This window comes from Lycorma delicatula, chromosome 6, assembly GCF_047948215.1.
Source record: "Lycorma delicatula isolate Av1 chromosome 6, ASM4794821v1, whole genome shotgun sequence".
Taxonomy (NCBI): Eukaryota; Metazoa; Arthropoda; class Insecta; order Hemiptera; family Fulgoridae; genus Lycorma; species Lycorma delicatula.
In genome coordinates, this window is record NC_134460.1 from 13,485,403 (window position 1) to 13,505,796 (window position 20,394).

Below are 20,394 nucleotides of genomic sequence, written 5' to 3' on the forward strand. Positions count from 1 at the left end.
CTTGATCAGTTGTGACCAAATTTAAATACGATCTGTGTCTCGTATACCAAAAATATCGTACCAAACTTCATTCAAATCGATCCATCTAATCTTGAGAAATCAAGCAAAAAAATTGCCCTACATACGTACGTACATTCTTTCGAAATTTTTCAATGGTGGTTTCTAGCTAGAAGAGGACATAAAGGCTGCTAAAAACATGCAAAATTTGATCTAATTAGCATACTTTTCCTTATCTAGATTACTGTATAGCTGAATAGCATAATTTTATAGAAATATTAACAAACACAAAATCAAAAGAGGAATTTTTGAACCATTCAAAATTAAAACTGCAGTAAGGCAGGACTGCCAAGTAAGGCATGGACTGCCTCGAATCCTTTTTAATTCTGCCCTTGAAAAAGTTACAAGAGAATGAGAGAAAGAACTTAAAAAGATAACGTATACGAAAACATAAAAATAAATACTAAAAATAAATTCATTAATAGAAACATTCTGGCCTTCGCAGAAGATATTACAATTTTCGCAAGACGTACAGATGAAGAGGCTAAAATGAAAAATTCAAAAATTAATCGAATATCCAAGCAAAATTGGTCTTCAAATTTCTTATGAGAAAACTAACTGGTTTTTCAGTGAGAAACAGAACAAAAATCAAACCCTTAAAATTTCCAACAAAAAAGAAGTAAGTAGAGTTGAAACATTTAAATATTTAGGAGAAATCATAATACCGAATATAATTGAAAAAAAATAGGATGATGAATAGAGTACGAAAAATGGAATCTCATAAAGAATATTTACAATAAAAAATCCCGGTCATACAATAACAAATTGAGGTAATATAAAATTGTAGTTCTACTCTATGTGTGGTGCATAACGTCGGAATTTTTTTTTAGAACAAGAAATAGCAAAAATAGGAAAAAGAATTTTAAGAAAAAATTATAGACTAAAATATGAAGATGGAATTTACAAATCGAAAAGTGAAAAAGAAATTTACAAACATACTGAAAAAATACGGGACTTAATCCGGAAAAGAAGATTACAGTTTTTATGGACATTTACACAGAATGAACCCCCAAAGATTGACAAAACAAATTCTTAATTTCTATCTAAACAGAACCACAAAGACCAACCGTTTTAAAGAAATATAAATTGATCTAAAAATATTACACATTTCTAACGATTTGTATAAGGACAGAGATAAATTTAGAAAAGTGATTCGAGAATCTAAGTTTCCAGATTAGAAGAAAAAGAAGGGTATGAATCTGAATAGATCGACGAAAGTGAAGATAATAACAAAGAAAAGAATGAAAACCTTCGGGAAAAGAAACAGAGGTCAACACTACGCAAACTGATGATCCATAGTGGTCGGAACGAGAAGAAAAAAAATGTAATCTTATTTCATAAATTTAATAATCTTAAAAAGACGCTCTATGAATGCTTTAATTCATCCATATACCTTAGATTCCATTTTTTTTTTGTCTTCAGTCATTTGACTGGTTTGATGCAGCTCTCCAAGATTCCCTATCTAGTGCTAGTCGTTTCATTTCAGTATACCCTCTACATCCTACATCCCCAACAATTTGTTTTACATACTCCAAACGTGGCCTGTCTACACAATTTTTCCCTTCTACATGTCCTTCCAATATTAAAGGGACTATTCCAGGATGCCTTAGTATGTGGCCTATAAGTCTGTCTCTTCTTTTAACTATATTTTTCCAAATGCTAATTTCTTCATCTATTTGCCGCAATACCTCTTCATTTGTCACTTTATCCACCCATCTGATTTTTAACATTCTCCTATAGCACCGCATTTCAAAAGCTTCTAATCTTTTCTTCTCAGATACTCCGATCGTCCAAGTTTCACTTCCATATAAAGCGACACTCCAAACATACACTTTCAAAAATCTTTTCCTGACATTTAAATTCATTTTTTATGTAAACAAATTATATTTCTTACTGAAGGCTCGTTTAGCTTGTGCTATTCGGCATTTTATATCGCTCCTGCTTCGTCCATCTTTAGTAATTTTACTTCCCAAATAACAAAATTCTCCTACCTCCATAATCTTTTCTCCTCCTATTTTCACATTCAGCGGTCCATCTTTGTTATTTCTACTACATTTCATTACTTTTGTTTTGTTCTTGTTTATTTTCACGCAATAGTTTTTGCGTAGGACTTCATCTATGCCGTTCATTGTTTCTTCTAAATCCTTTTTACTCTCGGCTAGAATTACTATATCATCAGCAAATCGTAGCATCTTTATCTTTTCACCTTGTACTGTTACTCCGGATCTAAATTGTTCTTTAACATCATTAACTGCTAGTTCCATGTAAAGATTAAAAAGTAACTGCGATAGGGAACATCCTTGTCGAACTCCCTTTCTTATTAGGGCTTCTTTCTTATGTTCTTCGATTGTTATTGTTGCTGTTTGGTTCCTGTACATGTTAGCAATTGTTCTTCTATCTCTGTATTTGAACCCTAATTTTTTTTAAATGCTGAACATTTTATTCCAGTCTACGTTATCGAAAGCCTTTTCTAGGTCTATAAACGCCAAGTATGTCGGTTTGTTTTTCTTTAATCTTCCTTCTACTATTAATCTGAGGCCTAAAATTGCTTCCCTTGTCCCTATACTTTTCCTGAAACCAAATTGGTCTTCTCCTAACACTTCTTCCACTCTCCTGTCAATTCTTCTGTATAAAATTCTAGTTAAGATTTTTGATGCATGACTAGTTAAACTAATTGTTCTGTATTCTTCACATTTATCTGCCCCTGCTTTCTTTGGTATCATAACTATAACACTTTTTTTGAAGTCTGATGGAAATTTAGATTCCATATTGGACTATAATAAAGTAGAGCTAGAGCGTATCAAACAAGAGAAATTAAAAATATAACTCTTGAATCTTAATTTTTTTGTAATATAAAATGTTAAACATTGAACCAGTGGTAGACTTTACATGTACCGTTAACCTTTTCTTATCTAAACTTTAATAATTTAGAAAATATACAAGATAATTAAATGATTAACTTCTAATCTAGTATTTCTATAATAAAAGTGTTTAGATATTTTACGTGTTCCTAACTTTAAAATTTTAGTTTTGATAGTATTACTGTTAATTTTATTTAGTTATTTTTTTAAATATTTATTTTTAAATAAGAATAATTATTATCAAATATGATAAAATCAACATAAAAATAACAACAAATAAACTCGTTTTGTTTATTCTTATATCTACGCCTATCAATTTGAAATATCGTTCAGTATCAAAAATAAAGATATCAAACGTTGTTCTTTTCAACTCCTACACAAATTAAAAATTCCTGGATGCCTTTAAGTTATTGTTTGCGTACACCTTTAAAAAACTATGCTGTTGTTAATATTCCTTTTGTAAACATGTTTATATCGACTTTCACTTTTTAACCAGAGCGCCAAATTTTTTGAGAGGGCCATCGCCGTAAAGTTGCGTACCGACTTTCAATTAAGGTGAACTGTTTGGCAAATTTATCGTTGAAGCTAATTATTATTGTAGCATTTGATGAACGAAACAACGTCGCGAATATGATTTGCAATATGACCCTGCGTAATTTTACTTGGCGCGCTTTGTATATGATAACGTAGAATGCATTATGAGTATCGGACTACAACGCTTTAATAATACTGATAAAAAATATAGGTGGTCTTACATTATTCCCCAATCACGTAACTGTAAATATATAAAATCTCATTTCATTATGGAAATTTTTCTGAAGAAAAACTAAAAAAAAGTACCTTTTTGTTTATTTTTTAACGTTACATGATTTTATGCCCGTGTGAAACGTGCCAAAATATGTTTTAATAATATGAATCTTAATTTAATTTTCGTCCGTAAATTTAAAATGTTTAAAGGTGTTAAAGGTCAATATTTTTTTCAATTGAACTTTTAGATTAAGTTACTAATGCATTCGTTTTGATAAGTTAAGTAAAAAAAACTAAAAGGTAATGTAAAATAATCATTCCGCCATGGATATTTTGGTTTTAAATAAAAATGTAAGGGTAAAAAGAGTTCTGCATATCTCGTCGTCTTCATCGAAATGATTGGTCGCTTTCAAATTTAACACTCGTTGTCTTACATAAGAAATATTTTTATTTTATTTTGAAAACAATCATTACTGAAATAAATATCGCTTAGAAAAAGGATCTTAACTACGAAACGCTCATAAATTTATCGAGGATAATGAGAAAAGTTAAATTAATGAGCAATTAATCGATCACGTTATTAGAATTTCTTTTTATCCGTTTCACGTAAGCGTAAATTTGTTTTTAAAACTATTATTTTTTTTTTGTCTTCAGTCATTTGACTGGTTTGATGCAGCTCTCCAAGATTCCCTATCTACTGCTAGTCGTTTCATTTCAGTATACCCTCCACATCCTACATCCCCAACAATTTGTTTTACATACTCCAAACGTGGCCTGCCTACACAATTTTTCCCTTCTACCTGTCCTTCCAATATTAAAGCGACTATTCCAGGATGCCTTAGTATGTGGCCTATAAGTCTGCCTCTTCTTTTAACTATATTTTTCCAAATGCTTCTTTCTTCATCTATTTGCCGCAATACCTCCCCCTAATTTGTCACTTTATCCACCCATCTGATTTTTAACATTCTCCTATAGCACCGCATTTCAAAAACTTCTAATCTTTTCTTCTCAGGTACTCCGATCGTCCAAGTTTCACTTCCATATAAAGCGACACTCCAAACATACACTTTAAAAAATCTTTTCCTGACATTTAAATTAATTTTTGATGTAAACAAATTATATTTCTTACTGAAGGCTCGTTTAGCTTGTGCTATTCGGCATTTTATATCGCTCCTGCTTCGTCCATCTTTAGTAATTTTACTTCCCAAATAACAAAATTCTTCTACCTCCATAATCTTTTCTCCTCCTATTTTCACATTCAGCGGTCCATCTTTGTTATTTTTACTACATTTCATTACTTTTGTTTTGTTCTTGTTTATTTTCACGCGATAGTTCTTGCGTAGGACTTCATCTATGCCGTTCATTGTTTCTTCTAAATCCTTTTTACTCTCGGCTAGAATTACTATATCATCAGCAAATCGTAGTATCTTTATCTTTTCACCTTGTACTGTTACTCCGAATCTAAATTGTTCTTTAACATCATTAACTGCTAGTTCCATGTAAAGATTAAAAAGTAACGGAGATAGGGAACATCCTTGTCGGACTCCCTTTCTTATTAGGGCTTCTTTCTTATGTTCTTCAATTGTTATTGTTGCTGTTTAATTTTCTGGTGACCCCTTCCTTAGTAGTCCCCACCCGGAGATCCGAACGGGGGACTATTTTACCTCCGGAATATTTTACCAAGGAAGGCGCCTCCATTATTGCTATGTAAAAATGCAGAGAGCCACATTTTCTTGAAAAAAAAGCAGCTCTAGTTTTCCATTGCTTTCAGCTGCGCAGTACTCAGAGGACTGAGTGATGTTAATATGGCCATTTAAGTCATTCTGACTCACGCCCCTAACAACTACTGAAAGAGCTGCTGCCCTCTTTCAGGAATCATTCCTTAGTCTGGCTCTCAACAGATACCTCTCCGATATGGTTGCACCTTCGGTCCAGCTACTCTGTATCCCTGAGCACTCAAGCCCCCTCACCAACGGCAAGGTCTCATGATTCATAGAGGAGGTTTTTTAAAACTAATCATAATAGTAATATTTATCACTATTATAACCATTTTATTATACCTATTATATCTATTACTATATTGTAATCATAAAAGTAATATCTATTTCTTTTTATTTATCTCTATTTATTATTTCAAATAATTCGATCTTTTATTCAGTGCAGTCAGATCAAGTTGCATAAAATGGCTAGTTTATATCCTTTCATTGTTTGTTATTTACTAACTCGGAATTAAAAAACTGTGAACAGAGACGTGTAGCATCATATAGAAATTTGTTCGTGTGGACGTTGCTGGAGAAACGGTTAAGACTTGCCGCATATATTTGACGATCTGGAAGGCAAACTGTTGGACACAGCATCAGATTACCGATCGATAAGCGGTTTAAGTCCGCAAAAGATGTTCTGTAACATGATGTTACTTACATCAACCGTGTTCGCCTGGACGTTGCAAGTTATGCATAAAGTATACAATATAGGTTCCACGAAATGTTTTGCTAACTGCTTTGTTTGCAAGCCGGTTCACGGTTTGTCCTTTCTCATGCAGATTTTCCTGACGGCTTTTTGGCAGTCGGTAAAGAATTACACTTATAACTTATGAAGGCAATCACACAGTATCAACTAAAAGTAAAAAAGGGCTCCCCTCCCCATTAATGCATGAACACGTTTATAAGTCGTATTTATGTTTTATATATATTATAAATTAACTTTCAAAAATTAATTTATGCAATAAAATTGGAATAAATTAACGTACATTAAAATTTAAGCTTGATCATGTAAGTCAACCCCTAAAATTTTAATAACTGTATATTTTTGGTTCAAACGAAATTTTACTTTTATTATTTCAACTGAGAAAAGAATATGGAGGCAGAAGAATTTTGTTATTTGGGAAGTAGAATTACTAAAGATGGACGAAGCAGGAGCGATATAAAATGCCGAATAGCACAAGCTAAACGAGCCTTCAGTAAGAAATATAATTTGTTTACATCAAAAATTAATTTAAATGTCAGGAAAAGATTTTTGAAAGTGTATGTTTGGAGTGTCGCTTTATATGGAAGTGAAACTTGGACGATCGGAGTATCTGAGAAGAAAAGATTAGAAGCTTTTGAAATGCGGTGCTATAGGAGAATATTAAAAATCAGACGGGTGGATAAAGTGACAAATGAAGAGGTATTGCGGCAAATAGATGAAGAAAGAAGCATTTGGAAAAATATAGTTAAAAGAAGAGACAGACTTATAGGCCACATACTAAGGCATCCTGGAATAGTCGCTTTAATATTGGAAGGATAGGTAGAAGGGAAAAATTGTGTAGGCAGGCCACGTTTGGAATATGTAAAACAAATTGTTAGGGATGTAGGATGTAGAGGGTATACTGAAACGAAACGACTAGCACTAGATAGGGAATCTTGGAGAGCTGCATCAAACCAGTCAAATGACTGAAGACAAAAAAAAATTTCAACTGTGGGCTTCCTTTTAGAAACTATTTTTAAGAGGTGCGTGAAGAAATATCAGCCCGGTTAGAATCGAATCTAAAACAAACTGAACTTAGTTATGATACTAATTAATATATAAACTCGTTTAATTAAAAATTTTAGAGAAAAACTTATCGCCTATTCAAGTATATACAATTTTATTTGAACTAGAATAAACAACACCTGCTTATACAAAGGGTAAATTTTTTCTTAATTGCACTTACCATTCGTAAATTTTTTTTGTCAATTTTGATTTAGGCTGAAATAAATACCGTAATGGGTAGAGTATATAAGCTACTTAATCAATCCCTAGGCTATTTTTCCTTTGAAAAATCAAGATTTTAGTAATATCTATGGACACTGCTCAGGCGCCCGTAAATGAGGTTGCCTCATAAAAAAAAAATTCATTTTTGCAGAATTTATGTTGAGCCATTCTGAAGATATTAGTCAAAATACAGCCCAACACCATCCGGAAATTTTCATAAAGTTTTTTGTATTTTTTTTTCTGACTAAGGGGGTTTTGAAAAGTTAACATTTGCAAAAATACCGATATCCAAAATTTTGGCGATCTACATTCTTTCCCTTTAATATTGTGCTGTTGTACAGTATTAATAGAGCTAGTAAGGAGAGTAAAAATTCATATAAATATAAAACCGGAAATGCTTTGGGCTGGTTTAGGTATACTTGGGGAATAAGTGTGTATTAGAACTAGAGCTGGAGTGCTTTTGAGAACGAATGGTAGATGAGCAGGCGGAAACGAACCTCCTTGATTCATCTTTCAGCCCAATTAGTTAGATAAAGGGGATAGAACATTATATACATACCTTTTATTTTTACTAATTCCTTTATATTTATTTATTAATGACGATTGTTCAACAATCGAAAAGCCCTTCTAATTATATGAAATTTCATTTATTTATTTTTTTAAATGCTCTTTTTGTTCGTTTCTCATAGTTAATATTGATATGTTATGTGGGTTAATTAACTTGGAAAATATTTTTTTTGACAACAATCGTATATATAATTTTTTTTACAAAGAGTTAACTATATAATAGCACCACTGATTATATTTATACTCAAATAATTACGTATTTTTTATTGTAATTTCGTATTTATTATTTCTGACTTTTTTATATTTTCTTAAAAAGTATTCACTGAAATAATCGGACCGATTTTTTAATGATAATTTTCTTCTTATTAAGTAGGTTACTTTAATTAATAACGTGTAAATGATGTAAGTATTTTCTTGAAAAGTACTTTTAGTACCGAGAACGTTTGTTAAATATTTGTAAAGAAAAAGTAACTATAAAAGAGTCATTTTGGTATGATGAACGATTATTTCTATTGTAGGCTTTTTATACAATTTTCAGTTTTATTCTTATTTTTAAATTAAAAATATAATATTGTAATTTATTAATTTTATATTTAATTTATTACGGTATTCTTTTTAAAGGTATTAACTTAAATTTTGTGAAAGATTTATATTAAAAAAAAAACAAACATCCTTTGCTTATTTTGGCTACGTTATGTATATTGTAAAATGTATATTTTTTTACAGGAGAAAACGCATATTTTAATTAAAAGCAGTCCCTTTTTACCTTGTCGTATTTTCAAACAGTGCCTCATTATACGTGACAAGAAGTTATTCCAGTTTCTTTCTTTTTTTTTATTCTGTTTGTCGGTCGATCTCTCTCTCTCTCTCTCTTTTCTCACCTGGTGAATTTTTGTTATTGTTTTGTGCTGTTTCCTTTTTTTTAAATATTAGTAAAAAAAAAAAAAAGAATATATATTAGTGAAACTGTGAAGTAAATGTTTTAAAATTATAATATATGTATGTCTTGTATAAAAGATTAATCTTTAGTCTGTTCTAGTAAATAAAATCATAATAATTTGTGCTAAAAATACATTATTAAGTATCCTTTAAAAACACGATAGTAAGAATTATGGAAACATATAAGTCGTTTAAAAAAGGGAAAAGTTTCTTTTATTTGTAAGACCGTAAAATACTTGTGATAAAAGATGTATTTCTAATATTGAATTAGGTAATTTTACATAAGTCTTTTTTTTTTTAATTCTGCCCCTTACTAGATTTTACTAAAAGACTGGTTAATTTGTAATTTTGAAAAATGTTTTTTCTATTATATATTATAATAATAATAATAATAATATACTACAGTAATATAATGTTGTTATATTTTTCGTATTAGCTGAAATTCCTGTTCTTCGCACTGGCAAAAACTGAATTTTTGACTTCCTTTATTTGCATCTTCGAGTTCAAAGAAAATATTTTGTACAGAATATGAATTAATATTGTAGTTTGTATAGGAAATTCAATTTGAAATTCTAAAATTTTAAAGGGATTACGTTCTGGTATTAAAATTTTGGAATTAAATCTGCTAATAAGAGTTTGCCTTTAATATGATTTTTTTTTATGACGTATTTCCAACGTTCTTTCGGATTATAAAATGAAAATGAGAAATCTTCTTTTCTAGTTTAATCATCTTTGGGAAATACGAGAGTTCTTTTTTTTCAAGGTCGGATCGGTCACGAAATTAAAACCACAGTGAAAATAATTTTTCTTTTATTTTAACAAGTACTTACATTTACGCTATTTCTCTACATAGTCGCCACTCCGATTTAGACATTTGTCGTAGCGTGGTACCAAGTTTCCAATACCCTCGTCATAGAACGGAGTCGCCTGTGTTTTCAGCCATGTTTCTACGCTGGTCTGCAGCTCGATATCTGTGCCAAAATGTTGTCCTAGCCAGCGTTTCATGTGAGCAGAGGTGAAAATCGGATGAAGCCAAGTCCGGGCTATATAGTGGGTGAATAAGAATAAGCGGAGAGGACTGTTTCCATCAGGCATTGTCTTTTTCCATGAGAATGCTCGGCCGCACACTGCAGCTGTAACAAAGAAGCTCCATCCGATTTTCACCTCTTTGCTCACATGAAACGCTGGCTAGGAGAACAGCATTTTCGCACAGACATCGAGCTGCAGACCAGCGTAGAAACATGGCTGAAAATACAGACGGCTCCGTTCCAAAATTTTGCTTCAAAATACATTTTCTTTATTAATTTTTTACCCATTTTCATCTCCTTAGTGATGAGTAAAGAAAAATCCATCCTTAGCGGTCGCTAAGTAGACATTTTTCATCTTTCAGTTCTCGTGACAAAGGAGAAACATCCATACAAGCTTGAAAGTGTTCACGTTATGATGTCAACACTATTTTTTCAACCGCTATTTAATTTAATCACAAGAGTCTATCTTTCTTAAGCCATATTCCAAGACGCTTCGCTGTAGCCAAATTATTCCTTCTGTAATTGTACCGCATTTTTCCTTTCTAGTTCGTACAGAATACTGGTGAATTAATTAAAGATTTCCCGATTATATCGTTAAGTATTATTTTTATTTATTCATTAATTATATATGGATGATTGGGTTTTTACTTTTCTTTTCCTAAGGACCACGTCTGAAATAAGCGAACTAAATGTCAGCTTTTTAACTATTCAGGAAATGGGAAAATCAGTAATGAAAAAGCGAAGGCTTTTCTCTAGATCGTTATCTAACTTTTCATCCTTATAAAGAGATTTCAAGTTAATATTTCTTCCGATCTTGGCACCCGAGAACGAGCCTCTTTTTAGTTTAATCTTTGGGGGATGTTATCAGTTTTGTGCCCAGAGACAGATACGTGCACCATGACCGTCAACATTGTTCTCTATTTCCTTCCAAACCTTTGGCTTCCTGACAGTTTATGTTTCCTTTTCTGTTTTCTCTTGTTTACAGTTTCTGGTGATCTAGCATGTCCTAACCGGTCAGCTCTTTTTATTATGATTTTGTTCCAGTTAAATTTCTATTCTCGTTCATTCTTCTTTCATTCATTCGTCCCTTCATTTCTCATACTGTCTGTCCGTTTAATTTTTCCATTTTTCTCTACGCCCGCATTTTAAATTTCTTATTGTTAATCAAAATTGTTAATAAAAACAGATTTTCTCTTCTTTTCCAGAAAATGTCCATAGGGATACTTCCTTTTACTTTTAGCAGAATTTTACAGCTGTCCCCGCTTCTACGTGCCCGGTTTCCATTTTTTCCTTTCTATATAGCCTTCAACTGGTGGAGATCTAGTTGTATTAACTTTTTAATTTTGTTATTAAAGACACGCCGTGGTCGTTCAGTGCGCTATCTTTCAGATGGAGACTGACAAATAAATTAATAGTATTCCATCAATTATCCTGCTGTATACGTGACCGAATCGAATTAGACGTTTTTTTTGTACCTCATCCACAATATTTCTGTTAACTCTTCATTTGCTATCGAAATTCTTCTAATCTTTTTTACCCTATTCTTACGACAGTTTTTTCTAAGAAAGTCGATCTCAGCAACCACCAGCTTCAAACGGCTCCGTAAAATAACATCCCCACGCCACCATGTAACAATTGATTGTGAACGGTACACTTTTGTAAATTCTATTTTTTGTTTCCTTAGGAATATTTCTATATCATAATTCAGAGCTTTTATGAATTTTCGACCTTCATTTATTACAAAATGGATGTCATTATTTCCCCGTTTATCTTTATTAAATCGTACACCAAAATACTTTGGTCTAGCCAAATTATTCCTTCCTCGAATAGCTATAATACGTATATTTCAGCTTTCCAGGAAACCGGTGAAATAGTTAGAGATCTCTGATTTATATCCTTAATTATTATTTTTATTCATTAATTAATGATGGATGACCGATCTACTAAATTTAGAATGTGTTTGTGCGGGCACGCACTTACGTACGTATGTTTAATGAATGTATATATTTTTACTTCTGAAAAAAAATTTGTTTTAATTATTTTTAATTACTAATAGGTTAATGCTAATTTAATTTTATTCTTTAATATTCTTTGATAGAATATTTTATTTAATATTAATTATAAAAAATTAGCATTTTAGAGTTCTGTATTTTAATTAATTAGGCATCTGGCTCTCTTAAATTTTACTCTTACATGTTATTTTTATAAAAGTTACTTATCATTTTTTTTATATTTTAATTTTTATTTCGATTTTACCTTACACAATAAATTAACTAACAGTGACTATATAGTCGCTAATGACTATAATTGTTGATGCAATTGTAAATAAAAGCATTAAACAAAAAAATTTACAATGATAAAATTCTGTTAAAATTGGATTTTAAAATTATTACTTTGTTGACATATTTGATAAAGAAGAAAATTCAATTTTAAAACTTCTATCAAAGATTATTAAGACATTGTTTTTTTAATATTGTTCTTTAATTTGATTGGATTTTGAAGATATCATATCCCAATTCCCTTTTTTTTTATACCGTCATAATGTTATTTATATACATTAATATATATAAACTTTCAAAATTTTTAATTATTTGGTTTTTTTTATATATCTTAATTTATTCCTATCATCTTTTAACAGATTTCTCGAAACTTTTCGAATATTGGTTGTAATGTTATAAAATAAAATGTTAATGTACTACTCAAAAATCCTTTGCAAGAGTTATGAAAGGTTAGGAAAATACTTTACTAAATTAGCTTAAATTATCTTATTTGTAGAATTTCATTTCCGTTATGTGTTGACATTCCGTACAGAAGATTGATAGTTTGAGGCCAACTTGACTTGTTCTATTTTTAATCGACTTAATAATACTGAATTTCACCTACCAATTCTGTTTAGAGCTTTAATCTGTAACATTTTAGCCTGACGATTCAGCGATGTAACAGTCTACACGTCTATTTCATTATTGACAAAAAAGCAACTCTTTACTGGTACCGATTTAACAAAGTTGCATCTGTTACTCGTGAGGGTTGTGGAAATATCATGGGAATAAATTGCCAATTTATTATGATATATACATGATGTCTGTTATATTATTGTATTACTTATAGTGTAATGCGATGATAAAAATTTGATGTGACCAGCACATGACTTCCTTTTACGTCTATTAAATTACATATAATCATTTTTTTAACGTGAAAAATACATAAATTTTTTTCATTAATAACTTATGATATTTTTTCATATTTTTTATTTTTTATTTTTATTGAATTATTATTTATCGTAAATTTTTTTTTACAATCAGAGGTTAATAGATTATTATTATTTTTTTTTTTTTTTTTCACGTAAAAGTTATAACTTTTTACATAGTGTGATAATCAATTGAGTTATAAAATTAGTTTTTCTTTTGTTTTTATAAAATGTTAAAATTGATTTATTATTTTAACATGAAATTTAAAACTAAAATCCGAAACACTTGAACATTTATTGTGTTTTCAACTATTTTAAAATTTAACGTGTAGTTTAAAACGTCTAAGAGCAAGTAATAAAGCGTTTATTTTGTGTATAGGCAAACCGCAATACGCTTTGTTGTGGCGGGTTGTCTGTGTTGTTTTTCTGGCAGTGCTTAACGTTCGTTCCAAAATTACATTCCAGAACATTTAATTTAAAATTGTTTTATGTTTGAAGTTTCACTGAGGTATTTTTAAATGAATGAAACTGTTTTCTTTCAAAGCACTTCTTATGCTTTTTTTTTATATACATTTTTTTTTTTATGTATTTTGTTTTTTATTGGGTTTTTTTTTTGTAGTGTGCTGAATCGAAGTCCGGAGCATTTAATAAAAGAAATCATTCTGGTTGATGATTTTAGCGATAATGGTAAGTGTCTCCTTTTTCTGATTTGTTTATTTTTATAAGTAACTTGTTTTTGTTTCAGTCCTGTTAACCCATGAGTATACCAGCCGCCTTGTAATCGTAGAAAAATTCTTGAAAATTGTGAACTTACTGAAAATTAATTTAGTTTTGGATTATCAGATCTCTCTTAAATACTCTAAATACAGATAGAAGCTATATATGTATCTCCAAGTCAGTTTATATGAGCATCTATTCGTGTAATATTTCTTTTATGTGAACTATGTTAGTAGTGTTACTAAACAACTAGCGCTTAGACTACTTAGTGAAAACTGTAACTACTTCGTGAATGCATTGATTCTGAAGAAAACATTTACATTAACTGGTTGCTTTTTATTGTCTATCCAAATCAATCTGATGATCAAGATTCACGTAAAACAACTAAGTTTATACAGTTAGTATAATGAGTCGGTTGTGTTTTCTCGGATATTAATGATGTTCATTTTATAACCAGTTCCTATGGTTAATGGATTAAAAGGTTCACATATAGGGCTCGCACAAATATAGATTTAATCTGTTGGCAGGCACTATAATATTTGGCACATTGAAGAAGGCAACAGCTAACTTCTTCATTCCTTAGTGCGACAGGCATAGGATACTTGTTATCCTTGTGAATAGCTGTGCCATTTTTTTAAATAACTTTGCTTTATATTTTGTCACACTTGACATACATACAATATTTTTATTGATCTATTAGGAACATTGGGTCGGTAAAGTGTTAATAAATGATAATCTTAATGCGTAAAATATGTATACATTTGTACCTACAAAGCAACTTGTCCTGATTAACTGACCAAATCATCAACATCCAACAAAAACCACTGAAGATAAATTGATGAAAAATTTTATACATGTTCTTATGATGTACGTACACACTAAGAAAGGATTTTTGGAAATTTCTAGTTTAGAGGGTTAAAATTGAGTGACAATAAATTTATTTATTTTTAAAATTTTTTTGTAACAAATATCTACTACATTTTTGTTGTATCTTCATGTGTATATTTAAAAACTAATTTTTATATTTTTAAAATTCAGAGTTTGAAGAGTTAAAATCGATCTTGAATTTTTTTTCTAACTAGGATTTTTTTAATTGCTCAGTAACAAATGAAGATATCAGCTTGATTTTTGGTGTGTGTAATTTTCATGTAAATATCTAAAAGCCAACTTTGAAATTCGACCTTGGAAAGGGTGAAGAACAGTAAAAAGATTATTGAATAATGACTGCAAATATTCCCCATTTCCGACTAAACTAAAAGAGATATTCTCTAAACTGGAGCTTGCAAATACTCTTCATATAAATATCTTTTTTCTGTTTAGCCTCCGCGAATCACCATCAGGTATTACTTTAAATGATGAATGAGTTTGATATGTATGAGTGTAAGTGAAGTGTAGTCTTGTACAGTCTCAAGTCAACCATTTCTGAGATGTGTGGTTAATTGAAACCTAACCACCATGATCTAGTATTCAAATCTGTATAAAAGTAACTGTCTTTACTGGGATTTGAACATTTGAACTCTCGACTTTGAAATCAGCTGATTTGTGAAAATGCATTCACCACTAGACCAACCTGGTGGGTCTCAAATAAATATCTGAAAACTATTTTTGGATTTTTTTAATTTAAATTTTTTAAGGAGTGTGATAATGTACAGAGTGGCAGTACAACCAACAGAGCCACTGTTACTGTTACTGTCTGTGCGACGCAACTGACTGCACCTGCCTCCAGTTAGATGACTAAAAATATAAAATAAAAGTATTTTAAAGTTAAAAGAAAAAAGAGAAATAAAGTACGGTCACCTCTTAGTGGTGTTTGTCAGGTAATGCTAAGAACCAGGCAAAATACCTGTATAAGTACGGGTATAACTACAAAGTTATACCCTACTAATAGGTTATACTACAAAGTTATGTACGAAGTACGGGTTATAACTAACATTTTTAAGTTGGAGGCTGACTGTTATTAAAACCCAGATTCTTAGATCGCTCAAACTTTTGGGTCTTGTTCTGACAAACTGTTGCTTCAAAGAAATTGCAATAGACAGATAGTTTTTATAATCTGAATGGGCTTTAATTATTATTTATCATTATTATTCTCACATGCATGAATTTAATGAATATAGCAGGGTCCAAGAGCAGAGCCCTCTGGCTAGATGGAAAGAATAAGCAAAGTGACATGACTGGCTAAATATCCCCTGACTGTGACTGGAAACACAAGTAACCATATAGTGCTGGCAAAGCCATGATGGTAGGATGCTAGTATATATATATATGTATATATTACTCCGTGATTTCTATCTATTTCTTCTCTCCGTGATGAACAATTGAAAAATAAGCCTTCCTCTTCAAACAATAATAATAATATCAAAGAGTAATAAATGATAAAATAATAGTAATATCAAATAAATAAATTCCCTCACTTTAAGTACCTTGGAGAAATTATTACGTTGAACAGCTCTGAGAAACCAAGTCAATTGGACCGTCTGCAGAAGGTCAGGAAAGCTCTAGGTTTAGTGCAAAATCTTTACAGCAAGAAATCCCTCTTGTGCCAAACGAAAATTCGGCATTACAACACAGTTATTAAACCCACAGCATTATATGCCAGTGAAACATTGATCTTAAATAGGAAAACCGAAATAGAAGAAATAAAGAAACAGGAAAGGAAGATCATAAGGAAAATATTGGGACCGAGACAAACTGAAGAGGGATACAGATTATAACCGAACGAAATTGTTGAAACATACTCTAATATCGAAACTGACATAAGAAAAAGAGGAATGAAATTCTTTGGACACCTTTGCAGGCTGCCGGAAAACCGACTGACCAAAAGAATTATTGCGTACTTAACTTCATTAAAAGTTGCAATCCCCTGGCTCGCAGAAACACAAAAAGATTTAGAATACGCCGGAATTATGCTGGAGGGAATCATAGACAGAAACACATACATAAATAAAATAGATAAATGGGAAGTTAAACCAGAAGCGCCGAAGCCTAAACAACATCGTTCGAAATGGTCTGAAGAATGAAAGAATGAAAGAATTTTGGAGGGAAAAGAAGTATGCCAAGCGAAAGAAATATGAAACATGAATGCTTAACGTTTTCCATTGGGAAGTTCTCTACTTTAATAATAATAATAATATTAAAGAGTAATAAATGATTCACAGTAATTGAATTAACCTTGATGAAGTAGTAAATTTTGTGGGTTGAATATATGTTAAAGCTGAGCATTTTCAGTCATTCATGACTAAAAACTTTCTAGTCTACACATACTAGGTTTTGAGACGGATAATACATGGTTTCATCACTTTGAATTTGTGAAAAATTTGAATGTGTTAAAATTTTTAAAAATGGACGAAGTACTCTGAAATCAGGACATATTAAGTGGGGAAAATAAGCATATTTCATTCATGTGAGTGCAAATAAACAGTTTTTTTTTTTTTAATTTTTTTCTTACTCTCATATATATCTATATATAAAAGCTGGCAATGAATTGCATACCTTGACTGGTGTGGCCAGGAAAGTTATACAATTCATAACTTGGAATGAAAAATATGGATAACTTTCCTGGTTACACCAGTCAAGTTATGCTGTTTATGTTTCATTCATTTTAAGCTCTCTTTTTGCTAATTTTATAATAATAGTTAAATAAATACAAAAAAACTGATTATCTCTGTTCTTGTGGAGAACTTATTGAAAATGTAATGGTGGAATTATTGATTTGTATTCTTGTTCTTCTCCAAATATATACAATAACAAAAAGTACAGGAAGAAATACAGAATGACTTTTGTTGATATATCAGTCAGTTGTGCCCTATGCTTGAAACCTGCTAGTTACATTTTTAATGCAATGGGTAACTTGCAACATGAATTTAAATTTTCAATTAAAAAAAAATAGTTTCTTTTAAATAAAGAATATATTTTCTGTTACTAAAAATCAGTCGAGTGGGTTGGGCAAAACATTTTTTGTGGCTGGAAGGTCTATTGATATGGAAAATTTAGATGCAAAAAACTCCCATTAACACTTTTTCTGAAGCAAGTTATAGCTAAAAAAGAAAAATGTATGACTTTTGTAAGAAAGTTTTTTGCTAAAGTGCCTCAGTAAAGATTTGAAGTTTTATTTTGACCAAAACACTTCCCCGCCACTTTTTCAAATTTTTGCAAAAATTTAATACATTCTTTTCTTCCTGAAGGTAGTACCAGTTTACCAAGTTTAAAGAAAATCGGTCAAGATGGTCCAGAGTTATAAGACGAAATACAGGCTAATATACATACATGTATATTCACAAATGTCTAACAAAAATAGATTTTTTGGACTTGCGAGCATTGGAATAAAAAGGTTTTTTGCAGATTATTTACAATATATTTAAATCTGTTTTTTTTTAGTCTGCTTTAAATGTCTCCTTAAGGCACAAAACTTAGAAAAGACCAATTTTTTTTTACCAATCTATATACTTTTCCAATATTGCTATAGCAGCAATTATTGCTACATCTGGGAAAGTATATATATATATGTACATTTTATTGGCTGAAAAAGCTTTTATTCCACACAGCAGAGTAAATGTATTAATTTTATCAATATCATCCAAAATGTTTTTTTGAGAAATTAAATTTTATATTTTTAAGAGGCTACAAAAAAATTATTATTTTTTTAAACTTGTGAAAATTGTATCTAGATGAAAATAATAACATATTACAGACATTCAAAAGTCTTAAAGTGTTTTTTGAAATTGCATTTTGAAATTTTTTGTAAGATTGGCTCTCTCTTTAAGCAAAAGTATAGTTTTTGAGTTTTGCGGATCTCTGTGATGGAATGATAGTGTCTCAGCTTTTCATCTGGAAGATCCTAAGTTTGAATTCTGTTCACGCTTAGTATTTTTATGTACAATTTTCCATGCTGTCATACTGAAGCTTTAATGAATTGATGAAATTAATCATATATAAAAAGAAGATAAATGTAAATTATTCAACTAATGTTGGTTCATTTTTAAGAATGACCATTATCTGTATGTAAGAATCTTCTTACAGTCTGGGGATTACTAAAAATATAACTTACTCGAAAAAAAGAATTTTACAAAAAAAGTTTCAGACATTCTGAAATCTCCCTTGGGTACTTAATCTGAAACATTTATGCATATTTTATGTATCTACAAACCCATTCATGTAGTAGTTCTTTTAAACTGATTTCAGTGTTAATTCTTTAAATGACTTTTTTTATAAATTCTACATTTTATTAATGAGAGAAGTATTTGAAACTAATATTTGGTAAAATGATAATAGATTCATAAAATACTTTAACTGGAAAAAGTGATTTTTTCCAATGATTAACTACAGGTGTTAAAAATATGTGTAAACATTGAAAAAATGTTGGGTGAGTTTTTAGGGATTTTCTGACCTCCTGGACGCCGATATTTTGTGTTAACTTTTTCACTAAAATGAAATATTGACTTCTCACTAAACACAGTATAATCAAGAAATTAGGCACTTCATGCTGTAACATTTTTATGATGAAGTCGGCGCACACAACACAGTCAGTAGGCTTCAAAGCCTTCAATAACAGCTGTGAACAGTATGAACACATATATAAGCATTTTCTTAAAACATTTCATACTGTCATCACCGGCATTGTTAGTTTGCGGCTGGCCATCCTTATAGATTTGTTAGGACTACCCAGGAAAGACTCCCTGACATGTTCAACATTTTCTTCAGGCATCCTTGGATGTCCCAGTCTCTTCTCTTTACACAGATATCAGGTCGTTTCAAACTGATTATGCCATCGATGAATGTTATTGTTGCTCAAGGATCACAATTAAACTTTCTACAGAATGTATACCAACTAAACCTACAGATTCATATTTAGAAAACTGCAAAATACAGAAGGCTTTCTGTTCAGGAGTCACCATATTTGTAAAGGGCGCCAATTTTCCTTAAGAGGTAAGCTTAGTACAGCATGATTACTGTTCTTGGAAATATACCTATTTTCTTCATGATGTCACCGAGACGTATTCAGTAACGGAATAAATATATTAACTAAAATAAAAATGAAATAAACAATTAACTAAAAAAAAAATTGTTTATTTCTTATTGGAATTTACTTGATCCATATTAACATAAATGTTTTATTGATTTTCACATCATTGCATTTTGTTTTATAGTAATATTTTCTCTGCCTTATTTATTACATATTTTATTTATAAAATACACATTCTAAAGGTATTTCTGAATTTACTTATACATGTTTGCACAGGATATACAATACTGAAACATAACTGTATCAGCAGTTTGTTTTCTTTTAACCTTGATAACCTTACTTTTAATATATGAGAATATTTTACCAGTACTAGTTTATATATGTAGATATGAATTGCTTCTTCTTTGCTGTCATTTTGTTATTGATACCAATATATGTGTAAAGAAATAAATAACAATTAGAACAAATTGTTCTAAAGTTAAAACAGTTTATTTAAGTAATGTGTGTTTTTTCATTTTTCAATATATTCTTCAGCAACATTTATATACTTGTCCCATCTTTGAATCAGCTTATTTATGCCTGCTGCAAAGAAATCTT

The 20,394-nt window shown here is 30.4% G+C and overlaps 1 protein-coding gene across 1 annotated transcript in view; it reads left to right on the forward strand.

Annotated features, from left to right (window-relative positions):
- The window catches only part of LOC142326564 (polypeptide N-acetylgalactosaminyltransferase 2-like), a 155,120-nt gene that overhangs the window by 85,277 nt on the left and 49,449 nt on the right, over positions 1–20,394 (forward strand). Inside the window, exon 4 of the mRNA XM_075369144.1 lies at positions 13,738–13,805. Coding sequence (XP_075225259.1) covers positions 13,738–13,805 — 68 coding nt within the window. The remainder of the gene's footprint in view (positions 1–13,737; positions 13,806–20,394) is intronic.